This window comes from Thamnophis elegans, chromosome 6 (assembly GCF_009769535.1).
Source record: "Thamnophis elegans isolate rThaEle1 chromosome 6, rThaEle1.pri, whole genome shotgun sequence".
Lineage (NCBI taxonomy): Eukaryota > Metazoa > Chordata > Lepidosauria > Squamata > Colubridae > Thamnophis > Thamnophis elegans.
Genome location: NC_045546.1, coordinates 77,935,861 through 77,959,203, shown reverse-complemented (window position 1 = coordinate 77,959,203; position 23,343 = coordinate 77,935,861). Strand labels below are relative to the sequence as shown.

The 23,343-nt window shown below is 43.9% G+C and overlaps 1 protein-coding gene across 1 annotated transcript in view; it reads left to right on the top strand.

Moving 5' to 3' along the window:
* Nucleotides 1-539: 539 nt before the first annotated feature.
* The window catches only part of TMEFF1 (transmembrane protein with EGF like and two follistatin like domains 1), a 116,701-nt gene continuing 93,897 nt past the window's right edge, over nt 540-23,343 (top strand). Inside the window, exon 1 of the mRNA XM_032220137.1 lies at nt 540-719. Coding sequence (XP_032076028.1) covers nt 545-719 — 175 coding nt within the window. The 5' untranslated portion in view covers nt 540-544. The remainder of the gene's footprint in view (nt 720-23,343) is intronic.

Below are 23,343 nucleotides of genomic sequence, written 5' to 3'. Positions count from 1 at the left end.
GCCGAACAATCCCAGGACCGGCGGCGCAGGCTGAGCCAGGTGCCCCCGGGCGCTACTGAAGCCGCCGCCCCCGCCGCGCACGGGCAAGTGGTGGTCGGGAAAGAGGGGGGGGGGCGTGGCGACCTGGAGTCGGACCCCCCCCCCTCTTCTCTCCTGGGGGAGGAGGAGGAGGCCTCGGCATCACGTGGACCCCCCTCCCCTCTTCTCCCCCTCCCCCTGCCTCCATCTCCCCCTCCCTTCCCTTTGTTGTAGCCCGAGCGGTAGCGGCGACGCCGGCAGCAGAGGCGACGGCAGCGGCTGCAGGAGCAGCGCACAAAGGGGCGCGGGGAGGCAAGGTTACCCCTGCCGGCTCCGGAGGAGGGAGGGGGGAATCAAAACAACCACCCCCCCCCCGAACCAAACAACCGACAGGGAAAAGAACGAGGACGGCCCGGGATGCGGAGCGTTGGCTGGCAGCAAGGCCGGTGGGTCCGCGCTCCTCCCGGCGGCGCCCATTGAACCTTAGAAGGTCCCCCCCCCCCCCGGCTTTGACAAGCCTCTCGCCATGGCGGCCACCGCCCGGCCCCGGACCTCGCCCGGCTGCAACGACGCCGTGTTGCTGATGCTGGCGGTGGCTCTCTGCGCTCTCGGTCCCGTTCGGACGTCCAACCCTCTCGCCGCCGCCGCCGCGCCCGCCTCCGATTGCGCCGGCAAAGGGAAGGCGGGCAGCAACTGCTCAGGTAAGCTGCAGGACCGGGCGACGGGCTGGGCGCTTGGGAGTGGGGTTTATAGCAATAGCAATAGCAGTAGACTTATATACCGCTTCATAGGCCTTTCAGGCCTCTCTAAGCGGTTTACAGAGAGTCAGCATATTGCCCCCAACAATCTGGGTCCTCATTTTACCCACCTCGGAAGGATGGAAGGCTGAGTCAACCCTGAGCCGGTGAGATTTGAACCGCTGACCTGCTGATCTAGCAGTAGCCTGCAGTGCTGCATTTAACCACTGCGCCACCTTGGCGCAGTGGTTAAATGGGTTGGACGGGCCCACAAGCGCTCCTGTTGCCCAGGCTGAGCATCCTTCCTCCCTGGCTTCTCGTCCCCGGTCTTTCACGCTCGGGGGGGGGGTTTTTTCTCCGCCTCAAGACGCCCATCTCGGCCCGCCACGCCACATGGGCGCCTTCCTTGCTCGTTCTCCTCGTCCATGGACACCCCCCCCCTCTCCTTCCCTTCCATGCTTAATAACTCCGTCGCCAGCCCCATCTTTGTCTCGCTTGTCAGTCACACTTTGGGAAAACCATCGCGCCACTTTAGCAATAGCAATAGCAGTTAGACTTATATACCGCTTCATAGGGCTTTCAGCCCTCTCTAAGCGGTTTACAGAGTCAGCATATCGCCCCCCAACAACAATCCTCATTTTACTCACCTTCGAAGGATGGAAGGCTGAGTCAACCTTGAGCCTGGTGGGATTTGAACAGCGGAACTGCAGAACTGCAGTCAGCTGAAGTAGCCTGCAGTGCTGCATTTAACCACTGCGCCACCTCGGCTCTCCTGCCTGCCTTCTCTCTCCACCCTCCCCATGCCCACCCCCGAATTCCCCGCGCCGCGTTCCGGTTCCGAAGAGCGAGAGCAATTCGGAGGCGGTTTGCTCGGCATCGACATGCAGGGATTTCAAACGATGTTGGCCTCTTCATGTGCCGCCAAACAGGTTCCGCGCAGGCTCTGCCTCTTTCCGGCTAGTTTCATCTGAATAGATCTGGTTCTTGTGTCTCTCTACGACAGTGTTTCTCAACCTTGTCAACTTGAAGGTGTCTGGACTTCAACTCCCAGAATTCCCCAGCCAGCGAATGCTGGCTGGGGAATTCTGGGAGTTGAAGTCCAGACACCTTCAAGTTGACAAGGTTGAGAAACACTGCTCTACCACACAAAGGAAAGGGGCCCGATTGCAGCGCCATCCCCCCTCTTGCCCAGCCAGGGCCATCATCATCAGGTTGTGCAGAGGGACATGGAGGGAAGCAGTCAAGAGCTTAATTTCAGCCAGTCTGTCTTTGGACCAGGGCTGGGTTCTTGCCAGTTCTAACCTCTTCTATAGAAGAGGTTCCACAAATCTACAGTGCCCTTTAGAACCGGTTCCAGCTCCCTCCCCCTCCCCCCCATTCCGCACATCATCAAGGTGAAGAGTGAGAGGAGGAATTCTGGGAGTTGAAGTCTACAAGTCTTAAAGCTGTCAACTTTGAACACCCCTGGGTTTTTTTCCCCTAAAGGGTTAGGGATGCAAAGGTCTTGTAACTTGACAGCTTTAAGACTTGCACACTTCAGTGCCAGAGTTCCTGAGCCAACATGACTGGAGGAGGAATTCTGGGAGTTGAAGTCCACAAGTCTTAAAGCTGTCAAGATTGAACACCCCTGGGGGTTTTTTTTCTAAAGGGTTAGGGGTGCAAAGGTCTTGTAACTTGACAGCTTTACGACTCGCACGCTTCAACTGCCAGAGTTTCTGAGCCAACATTTTGATTGCTAAGCAACAGCATTGTTAAGTGAGTCTCACCACATTTTATAAGTTGGACACACCCACCCAGTCACATGGCTGGCAAGCCACTCCCACTCGCTCACATGGCTGGCAAGCCACTCCCACCCAGTCACATGGCCGGCAAGCCACTCCCACAAAACAGGCCACACCTACAGAAGAGGTTCTAAAAAAAATTGAAACCCACCACTGCTTTGGATCCAAGGTTCAGCCGTGGCCTGTAGAACATGATTCTATGTGTGGATTGCACCTGATTGTTCTTAGGTAAGTTATAGAATTGCACCTGAAAATGACCATCTCTTCAGGTGCAATTCTATAACTTCCCTAAGAACAAGATGTTATTCAGCAATCTTCCTTTCTGAATAGACAGGTGGGGAATGCGGGTTAATCTTCCAAATGTTATTCACTACTTCATAGCCCAAACACTATATGTGTGTATATCCCAAAGTAAGCAAAATTCGCCTGGGCTTACTTTCAGGTATTGTGTACAGGCGGTTTCACTAGCAACACCTTTTTAAATTTGCTTACTTGGAAGTAAATCCCACTGAGTTTAGTGGCACCGAAACCTTATGCACAGGCCTGGAATGTTAAATGTTATAAAAGCAAGCACTTCAATTTCCCTGAATAAAATATACTGTGCGGGAAAGGCCTTATATTTTTCTATCAGTTAAAGCAGAAAAAGTGTGGTTTTGACATTTTTTGTTCCTCCACTCAAAAAATGAATTTCAGTGTTGAATTCCAGAAGTGTTCATCTTTGTTTCAAGTTAAAAAGTGTTTTGGAAAAAAAAAACATTCACTTGTTTTGAAGAAAAGCCTAGTTGTCCAAGAAGTTTTTCTTTTTCTTTTACTTCAGATGTGTACACTTTTTATTGTGGAAGCTAATCACTGCCTGCGTCGAAAATCACATTGTCCTGTAAAACCTCACACATTATCATCCACATCTCTTTTGTATACAAAGAGGTCTCAACAAAACCTCCATCCTCTTTCCCTCTTTCCCTTTCACATGCGTGCATTCCAGAGCCCCATGTTCCCTCTGACATGAACATGGGAGAATAAATCTGGGAATGTGAACATTGACCTTGTTGTGGGCAGTGAGAGGGGTCAACAGTTCATGAATCTGGAACAACTGGCCAGGTGATAGGTGTTCATTTCCTATTGCTGGAAGGAAAACGGCAGCTCCGATTTCAAAATTGTACTTTTTTTAGTTGTGGCACAAGAAGAGAAAATAATTTATGCTCAGAAGGCAACAAAAGGAAAGAAGCAAACAGAAGGTAGCATCTCTTTTGTTTCTCTGTCCTGGATATATATCAGTCTTATCACTACAGTTACTGCATCCATACTCACCTCTTTTTTCACCTCTGTTTCTGAAAAAGATGGTCTGAGAAACTCCAAATGCAGAGAATGTTCCTTCTGCTACCTGTTTAAATAATTGGCCTGCTTCTTGTCATGTTTGCAGAATTAATAAATAGAATACAAGCCCCTAGATCAATTCTAGCCTCTGTTATCTAAAAGACCTATTGTAAAATACTTTTGCGACGAGAACAAATGTAATTTTTTTTTTAAAAAATGCCTTGTCTAAACGCTTACTTTATTTACTTTCAACACCTTGCAGAAATCAACGCTGTTTTTTTAACCTCACATTTATTCTTTAAAAGTTAACCTTTCCAAATTAGTGGGGTTTGAACAGATTCAGGGAAATGACAAGAAATTAAACATAATTGGGATTGGGTTTCTAAAAACGATAATTTTCCTTAAGCATATTTCTAATTCATTTGTTCCTTTTTGACTAGTGCTTTCCCTTCCTCAAAGCATTCTCTAGCTGTCATTTTTGTATGTTTTTTCCCCCCTCCTCATTTGAAGAGCATGGATGATTGCTCTGAAAGGATTGCTAATAGAAATTACCTGCGACTGCTGGTGCCAAATTCATGAGAGATTCATAAGAGATTCTTCTTTCCAATCTCATTATCTTCTCTGAGAGATGAAGACGGCTGCCACTTTTTAAACAGCTTCGAGCATTTATATAGTGCTCTGTTTTGGTACCCTGTTATTGACAGCACATTTCCCTGGCCTTTTCAGGAATGAATTCCAATGTAGCTTTTTTTAAAAAGCAAGCTGGTATAGTGTGAAGTACCCGTGGGTCGCTCATGAAGCCAATGTGGAGAAAAGACACGGACACGAGCCTTCTCGGGATGAGGCGACCCAGATTGGGGGTCTGGGAGCCCCTTTTATTGAGATAGGACAAAGGCAGGAGGAGCAATCAGCATGTGATTTAAGACAGCCTGTCAAACTACAATTGCTAATCTACTGCTCAGGGAAGTTCTGTCTATATATGGTCAAATCCTGGGCGTCCTTGGTAAGGCACATCTAGAGTGGACTATCAGGATGTTATGGAGTACTATCAGGATGTTATGTTCTTTAGGAGTTTGTTTTTCCCTATGTGGTTCAGCATGGCTGCGCATGCCCTGTTATGCACTAGGCCATGGGTGACCCACACTCATGGCCATGTTTTTGCATCCCTGTGTGTGTGTGTTTCAGACAGCAGAAACTGCCCTGCACACACACACACCCGGAATGGATTCCAACATTATAGGATTGCAATCTTAAAATTGCAGCCTTTTTGCTAAAGAGTAAATTCTATAGGTAATATCAGAATTAACCTTAAACATATGCTATATAGGTTTGAATTGAGTTGACTATCAAAGGAGCAGGCAACTAAGCCCTAAACAGGTATAACAATGGAATGATCTATGTTTTAGATTAAAATATTGATGCATAATATAGAGCCGAGGTGGCGCAGTGGTTAGGGTGCAGTACTGCAGCCACTTCAGCTGACTGCTAGTTCTGCAGTTCGGCGGTTCAAATCTCACCGGCTCAGGGTTGACTCAGCCTTCCATCCTTCCGAGGTGGGTAAAATGAGGACCCGGATTGTTGTTGGGGGCAATATGCCGATTCTGTAAACCGCTTAGAGAGGGCTGAAAGCCCTATGAAGTGGTATATAAGTCTAACTGCTATTGCTATTGCATAAGGAGGAAGGAAAAGTGAAAAGGCGAAAGAGAATATGTAACACTCTTTCTTGCAGATTCCTCCAAATTTCTAAGCATAACATGCTTAGAAGGTTTGTAAACATTCTGAATCTGGCTCCCTCCCCCCTACTACCTCCCCCCTTAAATTACAACCAGAAGGAATTAGTGAGGAGGGAGGAGCAGTTGCAAAGATTACAAATCCTGTAGCATTCCGCATATATCCAAGGCAGTGTTTCTCAACCTTGGTGACTTTAAGTCCTATGGATTTCAACTCCCAGAAACCCCCAGCCAGCATAGCTGGCTGGGGGTTTCTGGGAGTTGAAGTCCACAGGACTTAAAAGTCACCAAGGTTGAGAAACACTGATCTAAGGTCTTATACAGTGGTAGTCAACCTGGTCCCTACCGCCCACTAGTGGGCGTTCCAGCTTTCATGGTGGGCGGTAGGGGTTTGCTGTAACTATGCTTTATAAATTTTTATAAAGTAAAGTTACTTCCCTACTTTATAAATCACCATTACTGTGGAACCGTTGGGCGGTTAGAAAATTTTACTCCTAACAGAGATACAAAAGTGGGCGGTAGGTATAAAAAGGTTGACTACCCCTGGTCTAGTAAGAGACTTATTTCCATGTAGACAGGCATAGGCTAATATCTGGAAGTGTTATTATATTGGATTTTTAACTTTAAAAATATTTACATTGCACTATGCCTCCTTTGTCATCTTTGTTAAAGACACTGACACTGGTGGTTGGTGTGGTTAGCAATTTCTCACAGAAGGAAAAGTCATCCCACAATGTAAATTTCACCTTTGTTTGTTCCTTGATCCTTGCTTGTTGAGTTTCTCATGCTGTGATTATAGACACGTTGATAGTGGATTTGAGCAAAATGTTGCTCTTGCATGCTTTACTTGGTTTTCTTTTGCATCCACATAATGACTTATCATGTTTTGTGCAAAGAAAGATTAGTAGGTTAATTTGCTACTGTCAAATGCCAGTTCATCTAACCAGCATATATAGCTTGCATGCTGCATGGGGAAGTCAATGAGATTCATTTTAAAAAAGCTGGCAGACAAAGCAGATTTTGGGACCTGACATTATAGGCTCTATAATGCCTATAAAATATAGTAGGGCTGTTTTAAATGAAGAGAAACCACATGCATTCAGCATAAAGAACAAGAAAACAAAACTGAATGGTATAACATCAAAGACAAGACTGCAAAGGTTTTGGTTTACTTGCGTAATTGGAGAACATATTCTGCAAATTATAATACTTAGTATAGAAATATCTCCCAGGGGTCTTCTTTATATGCAGAACTGCTTAATTTGGATAGAACGCAGACTTTCAAATCTAATTAATTTATCTGGTGTACATTAGGATGCTGTAGCTGATGTTCTTTTCAAAGTATAGTTAGCCTGCCTTTTTCACTGTGCCGCTTCTGTGTCCAGTAATGACAAATTACCTTTTAGGGAACTCACTTTCTTTATATTTCCTTATGTAGATATTTGATAACAAGCCCTACATCTTTCAATAGAATTCTTTCTCTTTTCTTTACGGTCATCCAAATAATCCATTATTCCTTATTTACACTTTCCCCCTTCCTTCTGACTTAATCTCTCATTGTACTGGTGATATTTGACAGAATTACAAGGCAGTGCCAGGATTATATTTGCATAATCCATGCTAACATTCTTCTTCCATCAGAATCTCTTGCCTTGGCATGAGCAATTCTAGTAGATTCCTCCCTGGATCATGTTGTTCTATTATTCAGACATCTTTTGTATGGCAATTAAGATACAATGAGTAAGACATTAATTAAGATCTTAATGGGAAAAAAAATCCTTTCAAATAGCACGACAGTTTCCAATTCTTTCCCTAAGTAGTTTGGTTGAATTAGACTTAGATGATAAAACCGTGGCACGACAAAACCGTGGTCCACTAAAGCGCGCCCGATTAAAGCGCGTCGCTGACGTCATCAGCAGCGCGACAACAGCGACCGCGGAGAAAAAAGGGCGCTTTAAAAAGCGCTTTGAAAGCAAGCCGATTCACGTTAAGGTAAGGGTTAGGGTTAGGGTTAGGGTTAGGGTTAGGGTTAGGATTAGGATTAGGTTAAGGGTTAGGGTTAGGTTTAGGGTTAGGTTAAGCGTTAGGGTTAGGTTTATGGTTAGCGTTAGGTTTAGCGTTAGGTTAAGGGTTAGGTTTAGGTTTAGGTTAAGGGTTAGGTTTAAGGTTAGGTTTCGGGGGGTTAGGTTTAGGGGTTAATTTTAGCTTTAGCGCTCACAGCGTGCTTTTTTCGTCGCGCTGTGATGACGTCAGGTATGCGGTTTCGTCGAGCGCGCTTTAGTCGAACGCGGTTTTGTGGTGGAACCTGATAAAACATCTTATGGAACTTAAAGAGACAAAATTCCTTCTATTCCTTAACTCCCAGCCATCTTCTGCCTCACAGCCAACATTGCTGGAGGAAGCAAGAAGGAGATGGGTTATTTTTCTTCTGTAAATCTTATTAACCTACTTTAGGATTGAATAATTTTAGATTATTGCTTAGCCTCATTCCATGCACATCAGTGAATGGAATCTATCTTCCTTGCCTAAAATTTTAGCTGTTCAGTAAATCTAATTTCAGAGATAACTCCATCCACTGCTTCAGATTCTTGGGTATTGCTATATCATTTATACAGATTTTTTCCTTCTACTGAAAATAAAACTGATGTAGAGTTGACAGGTTTTCATTAGTGTTTATTGAAATACAGAATATAGCTTTCCCGCTTTACACATTTTAAAAATGTAGGGATAGGACAGTAAACCAAAATAGTGACAACCTCATGATGACAAATTTCACATTTTACTAGCTCAGAACAAAGTGTTTGGTATTCTATAAGCAAGAGGATAACCCAGTTAAATAATTGGCCAATAGATCTGATGTAGTTTCAAAGACAGTGGAGAGCAATGATACATTGTGATTGCATTCAAATTAATTTAAATAAATAATGCCCTTCTGCTGATAAAAGTGCTAGCAGCAGCAAGAGTGGGCGATTTCCCTTGCCAGTTGCAGGCTTTGAGAAAACATTAGTATTTCTGTTCTCAGACTGAACTTCTGAACTGTAAGAGCAGATCTTCTAACTCTTGTAGGGGTTGATTGAGGCTAGGCTAAATTTCTTTTAGCTGCTATTGCAGTGATGGCTAATTTGTTCCGGATTGAGTGTCCAATGCGCATGCACGCACCTGAACCCCCAAAATGCAATACGTGCATGGCCCCTGCATGTGCCCCACCGCGCATGCACACACGCTCCCCCACTCCTATGCATGGCACGTTCCCCCCACCAGGGGTGGGTTTCTCGCCCCGTTCCAACCGGTTCGGTTGGAACGGGGCCAGCGACGTCCTCGTGCACACGTGCGGTGCGTACTAGCGTCTGCGCAACGCTCCAGCTGCTCCTGGACGATCGCGCAGGCGCTGTATGCGTCCTGCGCATGCGTGGAAGCGCAGAACTCATCAAAACTGGGTAAGGACCGCGGGCGGGCGGGCACGCCCTTCGGCGTTCCCGGAAGTTACTTACTTCCGGGTTCGGCGACCAACCGGTTCGCAGGGACCTCCGCGAACCGGTTGAAACCCACCCCTGCCCCCCGCATATGTGGCGCACCTCGCCCCTGTGCATGCACGGCAGAGACCCAAAGACCAGCTTGTTGTTGCGATGAAGAAAGAACGCACAGGCAGGAAGAAGGTTAATGGGAAGGCACAGCTTGTGGGAGCTCCCTTTTATTGTCATACACAGCTACCGTGGCAGAAGCTTGTTCATTGATCAAAGTACACTTTGTACTGATTGGATTGACTAGACGAAGTCCATAGCCATAGTTATCTGTTCTGACCCCCCCCTTCTTCGCTCGTTCACAAATGACAGTCAGACAGAACTTCAAAGGAAATATCTTTATCAGTCCTGGCTCAAGCTGGCTGCGAGCCCAAAATAAACGTAGATAAAGTCTCAGGCAAAAAGTTGCACAGCAAAAACAAAAAGCTCTTACAGCAAACCAGGTTTACAGAGAGCAAATCACTTATCCAAGTGCCTCTTTGAATCAGGTTTACAGAAAGCAAGTCACTTATCCAAGTGCCACTTTGAATCAGGTTTACAGAGAGCAAATCACTTATCCAAGTGCCTCTCATGAACAACGAACCACGACCGATGAACGACGAACCACGAACGAACGACGACTTCTGCAACTAAGGCGTGGCACCATCCGTCTTTTATCTGCAGAAGACGACACTAACGAGCAACAGCTGCTCATTATTCCTGCATCCCGACTCAACTCACAGCAAACTTCTGCTGAGTCACAACAGTCATCTAAGGTTAATGGACAGCTCATGGTTTCCTGCTGCAAGCGATGTAATGTGCCTACGTGCCAAATCTCATGTTTCCCACTTCTTAAGGAAGGATCAGGTTAATGATCATTGTGCTGATGTTGCATTCTCAGTGTGGTTGGCCAGCTGCTGAGAAAGCAAACAACCCCCCACCAGCTGGCCGGCAGGAGGCACATGTGCATGTGCAGCAGAGCTGAAATGAGGTGATGGCTCGCGTGCCCACAGAGAGGGTGCTGCATGCCACCTCTCTGGCACATGTGCCATAGGTTCGCCATCACAGCGCTATCGTGTTCTTCTCAAGAGGAAGGAAGCATGGAGTGGGGAAAGGGGCAGTGTGGCCTCCTTGATTCAGAACAGTTATTCTGCTTTTCAAAAAAAAGTTTCAAAAAGAAGTGGGATGGTGGTGGTGGTGTTGATGATGGTGATGATGATGATGATGATAATGTAGCTTCATGACCCTGCATCTTTCAGCAGTGCTGGAATTGAAATGAGGGCATTCGGTGTTTGCTTAGAACACCCAACAAGAGCTTCTGTGAAGTACCCGTGGTTCGCCCATGAGGCCAATGTTGAGAAAAGATACGGACACGAGCTTTCTCGGGATGAGGCGACCCAGATTGGGGGTCTGGGAGCCCCTTTTATTGAGATAGGACAAAGGCAGGAGGAGCAATCAGCATGTGATTTAAGACAGCCTGTCAAACTACAATTGCTAATCTACTGCTCAGGGAAGTTCTGTCTATATATGATCATATCCTGGTCAGGATGTTTTATCTTTTGGGACTTGTTTTTTCCTGTGTGGTTCAGCGTGGCTGCGCATGCCCTGTTATGCACTGGGCCATGGGTGACCCCACACCTACACAAGGAGTTATATGACAACAAGCTTCCATCAGTGCTGCATGCAGAAGGAAGGAAGGGAATTGTGATACCCCAGTGAATCTTCTATGTCAGTTTGGTTCAGGCATAACACCAAGTGATTTACTTGTTTTTGATTTCACCTGGTGGGTGACTTCATCCTTTTATCTGGATGAACTGCAGTGCAATACTGTAGATGCATTCAGCACTGAGGTGGCGCAGTGGTTAGGGTGCAGTACTGCAGGCCACTTCAGCTGACTGCTAGTTCTGCAGCTCGGTGGTTCAAATCTCACCAGCTCAGGGTTGACTCAGCCTTCCATCCTTCCGAGGTGGGTAAAATGAGGACCCAGACTGTGGGGGCAATATGCTGACTCTGTAAACCGCTTAGAGAGGGCTGAAAGCTCGATGAAGAGGTATATAAATCTAACTGCTATTGCTATTGTTTTCACTAGGTATTGCCCTCTAGAACTGATTACCAAGTTTGCAAGCTCAGTGGGTATTGAGGGGGAAGGGGCTCTAAAAATTCTTAATCCTCCCTTTGTCTAATAGAAACAAATAGAAGTAATCATGATCTCCTTAAAACGTATGTTCCTTTTTTTTTGTAGATTGCTCAATTTAGCTTGGATTGTCTGGTAATGATTGGGTTTACTTGGGAAATGTAAAAAAAATATTATTAATTAGTATGTTATAGAAACCATATCATTGTTGATGGTGATAGTTGCACGTTTGAACAAAAATATAAGAAACGCTTGCTGGACCAGATTTAAATCAGTAAGAGCAGTGCTTTTGGTAAGGAGAGGGTAGGAGTTGCTGATACCCAACTTTCTATTTGCTTAATCCTCTTTAAAGTTGTCCAAATTGGTAACTGCTACTATATCTTGCCCAGTGGTTGGTTGCTCATCCCGTTCCAACCGGTACGGTTGAAACGGGGCCGCCGGCGTCCTCGTGCACGCGCGCAGTTCACGCATGCATCTTAGCGCCTGCCCGATGCTCCAGCTGCTCGTGGAGAATCGCGCAGGCGCTGTATGTGCCATGCGCCTGCGTGGCAGTGCAGAAGCCTTCAAAGACCGGTAAGGAGCGCGGGCGGGCGGGTGGGCCTTTTGGCGTTCTCGGAAGTTATTTACTTCCGGGTTCACCGACCAACCGGTCCATGCGGACCGCCGCGGACCGGTTGAAACCCACCCCTGATCTTGCCATAGCAAATGTCATAGCTTAACAATATAAGGAAGTATTTCCTCTTATCTCCATGTTTGGAAACAGATTATGGTACTTTAAAAACCAGAATGGTCTTTTGCTGTTATCCTAGTAACCATATAAATTGGTATACTTTTCAACCTCCCCCATAATCCCCCCCCCCAGTCTTCTGCTAGTTTTCCATTCAAAGGGCTGATAATCTCTCCTCCTGCTTATCTTTAATCTCAATGAAACATCAGCTGCTTTTAAACTATTTATTAATTTGTACTGTTTACTCCATATGGACTGTTCATTATGGGAATAGTTCTCTGCCTAATTTGATGAACAATTTTAAACAGCTTGTCTCCATGTAGAACAATAAAGTACATCTTCTATCTGAAAAAACGTTTGTCTTGAAGTTGATAAATATTCCAGTATGAAATAATCCTAAAATCTATTTCAGCTCTTCAAATACTACTTTTCCCTCAAAGTCTACTTAAGAGAAACCCAAAAAAGCATAATTCTATAACAATGTATTAATAATGACATATGGGAAATAGAACTAATGAAGTAGGTCACAGAATAATTAAGTGTTACGGAAGATGAGAAATGAGGGAATCACGAATGTTTCTGACAGATGACACCAATAATTGAAAGATATCATCAATTATTTCAATGGATAAGTAGCCACAAGTAACCACTGTGCTTCTTGGCTGCCTCGAGCCTTTTCATGGTTTTAGTATTTATAGAAGTTCAGATGAAATTGCAAACTCTTTCAAGGTTTATATTTTCACTTTGGATTTAAAAGATGAATGAGATGCTCAGGTCCAGGCAGATGTTGTAGAATCATGGAGCCTGTCATGTAGGTCTTATTGTAAGTAACAAAGAGAAGGAGAACTTTTGGAGAGGGACCATTTATAGATGGACTAGCTCAGTGGTCTCCAACCTTGGCAACTTTAAGACTTGTGGACTTCAACTCCCAGAGTTCCTGAGGAGTCCACAGGTCTTAAAGTCCACAGGTCTTAAAGTTGCCAAGGTTGGAGACCACTGGACTAGCTGATAACCCGGTGTTGCCCGGGTATTTATAGATGTCGAAGGGTTTGTCTCACAGGGAGCCATTGAGAGGGGGCTTTCTTGCTCCTACATCCATGCCCATCATCCCTGCTCCTTCTCCCTCCCATGCACTCTTCCTTCCCGCCCTGTCTACGATCCTGGCACTTTGCCCCAAATCCATCAGGCACTTCCCCATTGATCCACTGGAGGACAAATGTCACGGCTGGCTTTCCAGAGGAAGCTGCGAAGGAATTGACATCACAGACAATTGCCGCTCTAGAATGCCCTACTCGCTCTCCTTAATGGACCAGGCTATGCTGGAACACACACACACACACACACACACACACAGATACATATACAGAGAGAGAGACTAGGGGTGTCTTCCCCCCACCCCACAAGTCCTTGTTTCCAGAGGGTAAGTCATCTGTGCACCAATTTTCATTGAAATTGCTCGGGGTGTGGCCTGCTTTCCGGGTCCACTGGTGGAACCCCTTCTAACCGGTTCGGTAGATTTGACGAACCGGTTCTACCAAATAGGTGCGAACTGGTAGGAACCCACCTCTGGGGCTGGTGTAATGTTTTAGGATGGCGATGTATATTTTTCTTACATTCATTTAACTTACAAAATTAATGAATTTTAAGACTGGGAAGATTGGAAGAGTTGACAACTGATTTAAACACTAATTATGTGAGATACACAGACAACACTTGTTTGTTATCTGAAAGTAAAGAAGACTTGGGAGTTATGATGCTGAAAATAAAACAACAAAATGAAAATATGGTTTAACGATAAATATTAAGGATGCAATGACAACTTCAACCGCACACTTTTTGAAGTTACAGTTAATTGTAAAGGAGTGAAGGTGTTATATCAAGCTTTTCTTGAGCACAAGATTAAATAAAATGGATTGTGTTGGAGAAATGCAGAGGGAGGAAGCAATGACAGACAAACCATGAAGGATTGCAATCTTTCAATGAAAACAGTTAAAATAGTGATTATCTACAGCTGTGACTTGACACAGTAAGAAAGGTAGATGCTTTCCATTTCTATTTTTGAAGGGTACCATGAGCTACAAGAATCAATGAATCAGTCCTAGATTACCAAAAGTCTGACTGTGGCTTTGAAATGCTGATCACTAAGAGAAACTCACATAATTTGGACAAATTATGTTTATAAGCAGTGGGCTAGAGAAAATAACTAAGCATGGCAAGGTAAAGGAAGTAGAAGAAAAAGATAATAGATAATCGGGATGGATGGAATGAAACACATTACAGCAGTGATCGCGAACCATTTCAGCACTGAGTGCCGAAAAGGGAGCGCTTGCCTGGGATGCAATCCGGAAGAGAAGCTGTCCAGTAGGCATGCGCGTGCCAGAAAATGAACTTCCTTTTTCCGGCACGTGCATGCGCACCAGCCAGCTAGTCTTCTGGTTAATGGTGCATGCACGCGTGATAATCAGCTGGCCAGCTTGCATGCTCACACTAGAAAACGGAAGACCAACTCTTCCAGTTTCTGGCACTGCTACGCGGAAAAAGGCCAGCTGATTGTCACACACACATGCGTGCCAGAAACCCAGAAGAGGAATGGGCAACACTGCATGTGCCAGGTGACATGGCTCCACATGCCACTTTGGGCACATGTGCCATAGGTTCACAATCACGGCATTACAGTAATGTGGAAGAACTATGAGTTATTATTAAAGAAGTTCAGGAAGGCAAGCACTTCTCATAATGTCACAAAGCATTAAATCTGACTTAATGATATTTAACTAACAGAGAGCTGGGTAGGTAGAGGAGTTTATTCCAAAAGAGATTCAAATAAATTAATACTATTGTTAAAATCAGGGGGATTTAAATTCCTAGCTTTGGCTTGATAATCATATTCTTTACGTTTAGTGAATAGCCTATTCTTCTATGTTAATTTTCTTTGTTCAGCCATCTGAAAATAGGTTATTCAACTTTTATTTCAGTTTAGATTAATGTGAATCATGCATCTGAAAGGAGGGAATTAGATCAAGAGGGAGGAAGAAAGGGAGGTATTAGGAGATAACTTCCCAAGGCTGAGAAGTTTGAATTTGGTTATTTCCATATGTTCTAATCATGTTCACCAATCTCAATACTACTTCAATGATTGTTGTCCTTATGTAAGTCAGTTTATATTAAAACAATATTTATTTTGTAAATAGTAATCTACATTATTAGTATTATTAGTTTGATGATTATCAGTTGTCTTTTTATAATCAATCCAGACCATGTGTACATTGTTTTTTCACCTTTGGCAATTCTCCAAAACCATTTTATCTATCTTATCTTTTGTACCTCCACTACTCTCATTATCTCTTTTCTGTTTACTGAAAAGATGTTTGTATGTATGTTTATTAGTCTTGTATGCCGCCCACTCCCAGAGGACTCCGGGCGGCTTACAATAAAAAGGGGAAGGGAATAAATAAGACAAACAATTTAAAATACAACAACATTCATAGTTACCGTGGGGCTGGATACTTCAACAGCCCCTGGCCTGCCAGAGCAGCCAGGATTTAGTGGCTTTACAGAACGCCTGGAGGGTCGTAAGGGTCCGGATCTCCACGGGGAGCTCGTTCTAGAGAGCCGGAGCTGCAACAGAGAAGGCCCTCCACCGGAGGGTCGCCAGCCGACATTGGCTGGCAGATGGAATCCGGAGAAGGCCTAGTCTGTGCGATGGAATCGGTCTGTGGGAGGTAATTGGCAGGAGGCGGTCTCTCAGGTACCCAGGTCCGATGCCATGAAGGGCTTTATAATTAATGACTAGCACCTTGAAGCGTGTCCGGAGACCAGTGGGCAGCCAGTACAGCTCACGGAGGATAGGTGTAACGTGGGTGTACCTAGGTGCACCCACAATTGCTCGCGCAGCTGCGTTCTGGACTAACTGAAGTCTTCGGACACTCTTCAAGGGCAGCCCCATGTAGAGCGCCATGTACTTCCTTCTAATAATTTTGGATGTTGTTCACTATTATGTCACTGAGTAATTTAAACATTTTTAGGTAAGTATATTATCAGCTTGTAGTTTCCTGGTATTGTCTCTTATGCTGGATCTTTTTGAGTCAGGTAAGTTTTGCCAGATATTAATACTTCATGAAATATTGCATAAAGTATTTCCTTTATGCAATGCTTCATTAAGCTGTTGCGTTGAAATTGAAGGTAAGTTACTCAGATATTTGAGCCAAAAGACATGCAATTGAGCATTTCCGTGAGATAGTTTTTAATTTTTTTCATCTATTTTTAACCATTTTGTTGTTGGACTGGATTGGATTTATTGGATTTATATGCCGCCCTTCTCCCAAGGACTCAGGGCGGCATACAACATTAAAAAAAACACATAATACAAAAGTTAAAAAAAAATTAAATAGAATATCCCAAACAAATCCAATTAGAATTAACAATAACATTTTTTTAAAAATTCGAATTAAAATTAACAATGGTCAATCATTTATTTTATTTTGTTCAGGCCAGGCTGGCTTGCTGGAAAAGCCAACTTTTTAGGGCACGTCGGAAGGACCGGAGGTCGGGGATTATACGAAGCTCCGGGGGCAGCTCATTCCAGAGGGAAGGCGCTCCCACAGAGAAGGCTCTCCCCCTGGGGGTCGCTAGCCGACACTGTCTGGCCGACGGCACCCTGAGGAGGCCAACTCTGTGGGATCGCACTGGATGGTGGGAGGCTACCGGTGGCAGTAGGTGGTCTTGCAGGTATCCTGGGCCTAAGCCATGGAGCGCTTTAAAGGTCATAATTAGTACCTTATAGAGCTTTCCAAAACTGGATTGTTTCCTTTTCTGTTTGGTTTCCCGTTTTCAGAAATTCCAGGGCTGTATATATAGACTTGTCTCTGGTCTGTTTGAAATAGTTGATTTTGATTAAATTGGATGATTTGCGGTCACAGTATTCAATTTTCCTACTATTGCTGAGATTGTTGCTTTATGATTTTTGAAGCGTCTCCCATTTTTATGGTAAGCGATGTTGGGCTGAGAGACAGAGTGACTGGCCCAAGATCACTGGCATTCATGGCTCAGGTGGACTTGCTCCCTTTGGCTTCCTATTCAGAGACTATTGCGGCTGCAGAGCTTTTGGTACCATAGGTCAGGGGTCTCCAACCTTGGGCCCTTTAAGCCTTGTGGACTTCAACTCCCAGAATTCCTCATCCTCAAGTTACTGCATCTCGGTGCCATCATAGATACTGTGAACTGTCAGGGCTCCCTGTCTCTGGCAAGCATCAGAGATCTGGTGCAGCAGGTACAACAGTCGCATCAAGCCTGAATTGTGCAGTTGTCCCAGCTCTTAGGCAAAATTATATCCTGCCTATCCATAGTGCCTTGGGCAAGACTTCATTCTTGCCAGCACCAGTGGCATCTCTTACCTCACCAACATGCCAACACAAGCAACTCACCAGTGTTGATTCTGGTTTCCGCATAGGTTCGTCGATCCCTCAGGTGGTGGCTGTCTGCTGCTCTGGCGAAGGGCACTCTCTTCAAAGAACCAGATTGTCTGACCATCATGACAGATGCAAGCCTATTTTGGCTGGGGGGGGCACACCTGCACAATCAAATTGCACAGGGCAGGTGGTCAGCATCCAAGGTGACACACAGCATCAATTGGCTAGAGTTGAGAGTAGCGAGACTTGCCCTTCTTCAATTCCAAAGTAGCATATAGGGACACCATGTGTTGATTCTCACAGACAATGTAGTGGCCAAGGCGCACATAAACTGCCATGGGAGCACCCGTTCCACATCCCTAGTGGTGGAAGCCAACTCCCTGGGAAGGTGGGCATAAAAACACTTGTGCTCGATTCGAACGGAGAACATCTCCGGGGTAAACAACATCCGAGCGGATTGGCTAAGCAGGGCCACAATCAACCACTCGGAGTGGCGGATCTGTTTCACCAACTGTCGCAGAGGTTCAACCGAGTGCTAGTCGATCTATTCGCCACCCCAGAGAACACACACCTTCCCAGGTTCTTTTCCAGAGTTCAAACCTCACAAGTGGAAGGCTTTGAAGTCAACACACTTCATTGTCAATGGCCACCAGTCTGCTATATGTGTTTCCACTGTTGCCTCTTCTCTTGTAGAGAGAGTCCATTCATAGATTGTTTCAAGACTGACATGTACTGGCTATGATGTTATTACTATTTCTAAGTTATCATTTCTAAAGTTCATATTAGCTTTTTGCTTGTATGTTATTATAATAACAATTCAAATACTTTGGTCACCTAATGAGAAGGAAGGACTCTGGAGAAGAGCCTAATGCTGGGAACGATTGAGGGCAAAAGAAGAAGGGGACAAAAGAGAATGAGGTGGCTGGATGGAGTCACTGAAGCAGTAAGCCTGATGTGAAGTTCCCAAGAGATGACCTAATTAATTTACAAGCCTCCAGACAAAGTTCAAACAAAAAAACATTCATTTATTAGGATCAACATCTTGGCTTGATCTTCTGTGGAACCTAAACTGGCTTTCACAATTGCATTTGAACTTTACCCCTCTATCTCCTCCCTTCTGTCATGCATCATAATGTTCATTGTTTATTACACTTGTATGCCGCCCTATTCCCGAGGGACTCAGGGCAGTTAACAAACAAGATGGGGAGGGGGGAAATACAAAAAACAAACAAAGACAAAAACAAATACAAAAAACAAATACAAAAAACAGCTTAAAAACAACGCAACAGTCACAACAATTCAAGTGGGGCTGGGAACTCATCAGCCCCAGGCCTGCTGGAACAGCCAGGTCTTGATAGCTTTGCGGAAAGCCTGAAGGATGGTGAGGGTCCGAATCTCCATGGGGAGATCGTTCCAGAGGGCCGGAGCAGCCACAGAGAAGGCCCTCATATTCGCCAACTATATTGTAGATATATGAAACCCGACTCTAGCCGAAGTTATGCATGGAATCCTCCTTCCAGGCCCAACCTGATAATAGTCATGGCAACGCTAGAAGTTGACACCTGAGCTTCAATGGACTCCAGGGAATAATAAGAGGACAGGAAGGCCTGGAGGAACGTTGTCCATGGGGTCGCGATGGGTCGGGCATGACTTCGTGACTAACAACAACAATTGTTTTATCTAAATTTTGTTTCTACTATTGTTTTGGGATCTTCCATTTTCTGAATCTTTTCCAGTTCTGCATTCCTGAATATTTTATTTCTGGTAATGAATCTCCTTTGGTTTGCTAATCGTTGTTCAGTGATATTTGCGTCTGGATAATTTTTTTTCCAATGTTCAAGCATTCGCTTTAAGTATTCCCATTTTGTTGGTTCTAATTTATATTAAAAGGCCATAATGGCATGATTTTCAAACACATGATTTTGTTATGTCTGTGCTTGATGTTCTTCCATCAATCCTACAATCCCAGCCATAGCTCCTGAGTCCCATTGCCTACTTGTCAACAATTGCCCAGGAACTCTAACATCTGACATGATTTTAATTGACCTGTATGATGACCCATCTGGTATAAAATTATTTTTCTGTTTGCTCACTGTATTCAATGAGTTGATGTATTCATTTTGTCTGACTTTTCCACTAAAACCAGTAATCCTTCTGGTAGAATACACCATTGCTAACATAGCTCTCAACCTCATCAGAGCATCACAAGCCTCTCCCCCAAAACATGGGGATATCCCTGAAATTGAATAGATGTTATTATGTGTGGATAACCTACAGTTAGATTCACTGTCTAAAACTGGGTGAAATTTAATACTTCAAGTCCTAACTAAGAATCTAAGAATTATCATCCATAAATATAGGCACTTCCAAGCAAGGTAACTTTTTTTAAAAAATAGGATTTTTCTGGTATATATTATTAATTGCTTACTTTTAGCCAGTGATGTGTGGTGAGCTTTATGGCTGGTGAGGCACTTTTTAGACTTCTGTACTTCAACTCCCAGAATTCCACAGCCAGGCATGCTCAGTTCCAATTTAAAGCGACAGCATTTTTCCCCCTTGCAAAGTAAGTTTTCCCATTCTTTTTCTTCTCCCTCCCCTTCCTTCCTCCTTCTCCCCTCTCTCAAACAGACACACGCACACAGAGAAGTTGGATCCCTCTCTCACTCACTCACTCTCAAACAAATACAAACACAGAAGTTGGATTGGATATATTTTCCAACGGCTTGAAAGCAGCTCCTCTGCCATACCCTCCCTTCCCCTGCTGCCTTCCGATCAGAGCCTTTGATTGCAGGTGAATCACATTGTAATCAGTGAAGCTGGGCTTATATACTTTTATCCAGGTGTGTGTATTTGTGTGTGTGTGTTTGTGTGTGTGTTTGTGTTTGAAAAGGCAACGTGGTTCTGCCAGAGCTCTGAGTCAGACTGAGCTAGTTGCTCCCAGAGAACTCTAAAAAGCCTCTAAAAATGTCCTCTATAGGAGGCGAGAGAACACGTACCTCCTTTGCATATGAAATTTTTTGCTTTTTAACCCTTGCTTAACTCTTAAAAGGTGAAAAAATGCTTATGCATAGGAGGCTCCTAGTTCTCTCGCCTCCTCCTATAGTTAACACTAAGCACTGTTCCAAGTCACTGTGACTTGGAATCTGGCAGCAACTACCTTGGCTTTAATTATTTTAAAAAAAATTCTTTAAAATTCTTTCCTTTTCCTCATGACTGGTGAGGCCATGCCTCCCCTGCCTCTAGTGACTGCACGTCCCTGCTTTTAGCCATATAAATGAATGGTATTATTTGTATAATGGAAGAAATCAAGCTTCATGGGAATTCAAGTTGTACACGTTGGGTAGTATGCAGACTTACTCATATTTAAACTAGAGTGATGATTATGTTTCCTTGATTCTGATGGGTCGCTACTAATACTCCCCCCCTATCCCACCACACTTCTTTGCTTTCTGAAACTTAAGCAGTGTATTTCAGTAGGAAATATGGAAATATATTGCTACAGATTCCACCTAAATAGCCATCTTTTATTTTTCTTTCAACAGAGAAAGAGAGTATTTTTGTAGTTTATAACTTTTTTTGTGGCAGGCTGTTTTTAAATCAGATATATAAAGTGTTGTTTGCAAATAGGCCGATAACCTACACTATATTAGGATAAACAGGCCAGGAGATGCAAATTGTTCAGCTTCTTGTGCAAACTGGCAAAAAAACATTCAGCGTAGGAAGAAAATGCTTTATTCAAAAGAGCATAAATTATATAGTCTTACAAACTGAAATTAAGAGAAAAACCATACTTCTGAATAGAATATAAACGTACAGAATAAGAGCTTTTGATATTTTGTGCTTGTGGAGCCCTCTTGAAGACATTTTACTCTCAAATAAGCAACAGGATATTTTACAAAAGGAAATGTTTTCTTGAGAAAGTCTGAATGTGGCCATTCTAGCATTCTACAACATATTAATAACGATTTGTCAACATACTATACTCTTTGGAATTATTAGATAGACATTAGCATAATATAAACTAAAATTCACAACAGCTTCAAATATAACACAGTCCATGCCAAAATTCAAAATGCTAGCAAAAAATCAATACAAACTAAGTAGGTTTCAAATTAGCACTTTTTATGGAGAAATATTTTTTAAAAAATACAAGTTTATAGAAGTGTATAGGCAAGGCATCAATCAACCCTGACCTCTTCCAACCACCTGGGATGCATCTTCCATCATTGAGTACCCCAATCTATAATCCTTGAAGAGGAGACTGGCATTGGCAAATGAGTTTGGCGAAATAGCCACATGGCTGCCGAAAACCGTATATTCCCTTCCCGTTCTCCCACCGTTCCCTAGCTTGTCGTGCATTCTTTCCAAAAATCGGGACTTTTTAAAAACACCGCGGGACGCGGGACAAATTGTTAAAAATCAGGACTGTCCCGCCAAAAGCGGGATGTCTGGTCACCTGCCCGCTCTCCTTATCTTTATTTGAGCCAACCGGGGCATTTGCGCATGCGCACAGGACATACAGTGCCTGCGTGATGCTCCGCCGAGCAGCTGGAGCATCACGGGCAGTGGGTACATATGCATGCACTGCGCATGTGCATGTGGTGGGCGCCTGGCCCCGTTGCAGCGTACCAGTTGCAACGGGAGCCGGAACCCACCACTGGTTCAGTATAATTTATAACTCTGAATAAGTTCAGTCATTATATAAACTTGAGACTTTTATACCTATATTAGAATGTTATCGACTTTATTATTTTTTTCTTTGAGAAAGTCTTTTACCTCTTTATTACCTGGGGGAGTTGTAACATATCAATACCATCCTATGGGTTGCTTTTTTTAAAGAAAATGTGAAGTTTAGCCAGCTTGCCAGATGCTGCTTATTATAAATTGGACAGCTCTATACTCTTAAGTCCTGCAGCACAGCATAATTACAGTTTTAAAATTCGAAATATACTTCCCTTTTCATTTTTAAAAACAATCTCTTGCGAGATTGTTTTGTTTTCCAAGACTGCGTGGGGACGGGTTGAAGTTGCTAGTCACATATTTCAGTGGGGTCCACTCAGGAAATGGCATTAGAGCAAGCACAGCAATTATTTCATTGCTATCGTTTATTCACCCAAAAGGCAGCAAAGTAGCAGTTAGCAATAGCAGTTAGACTTATATACCGCTTCATAGGGCTTTCAGGCCTCTCTAAGCGGTTTACAGAGTCAGCATATCGCCCCCACAGTCTGGGTCCTCATTTCACCCACCTCGGAAGGATGGAAGGCTGAGTCAACCTTGAGCCGGTGAGATTAGAACCGCTGAACTGCAGATAACAGTCAGCTGGAGTGGCCTGCAGTACTGCACCCTAACCACTGCGCCACCTGCGCCAGTGTAGGAACTCTGACTTTCATGCCTTAGAGATTAGCAAGAAGCAAATGACCACTGAGAAAGCTCCTTTGGAAGACAGACAGGGCAGCAGAAACCACCAAATTGCTATGTTAGTGCAGACTGTAGGAAGAAGATGCAAAGATCTGGAGGATCTGTAGGAGAGCAAGTTTGAGAAATCCACCCTTGCACTCTGTCCTCCTAAATACACAGTCTTTATTTAGATACAGTGTAGAGGAATAACCCGTTTAATTACATATCCCTCCCATCTGTGCAGAAGTGATAATTTAGTACTCATATGCATTTGGAATATAACGTACACTGCGAGCTTTAAATTACCATTTTAATATTCTTGTTAAAGATTGATTGCTATTGTTCAAAGCTGCTATCCCCTTTATTTCGCTATTCACCCTGATTTGAAATGATTATGTGTTAGAGAAATGGGAGGGAATCAGGTTAACTACTCATGGTAAGAAGCTTTTTTCTGTTTCAATCGTAACATCCCTTGTTCTAGTATATTAAGAGAGATTAGTTTACAACATCTTAATTTTATACTAGTTCTGCTGCCAGAAATCAGTGTCAAGAATGATTAATAAGCAGTTTTCTTAATAGCTACCGATAGACAACAAG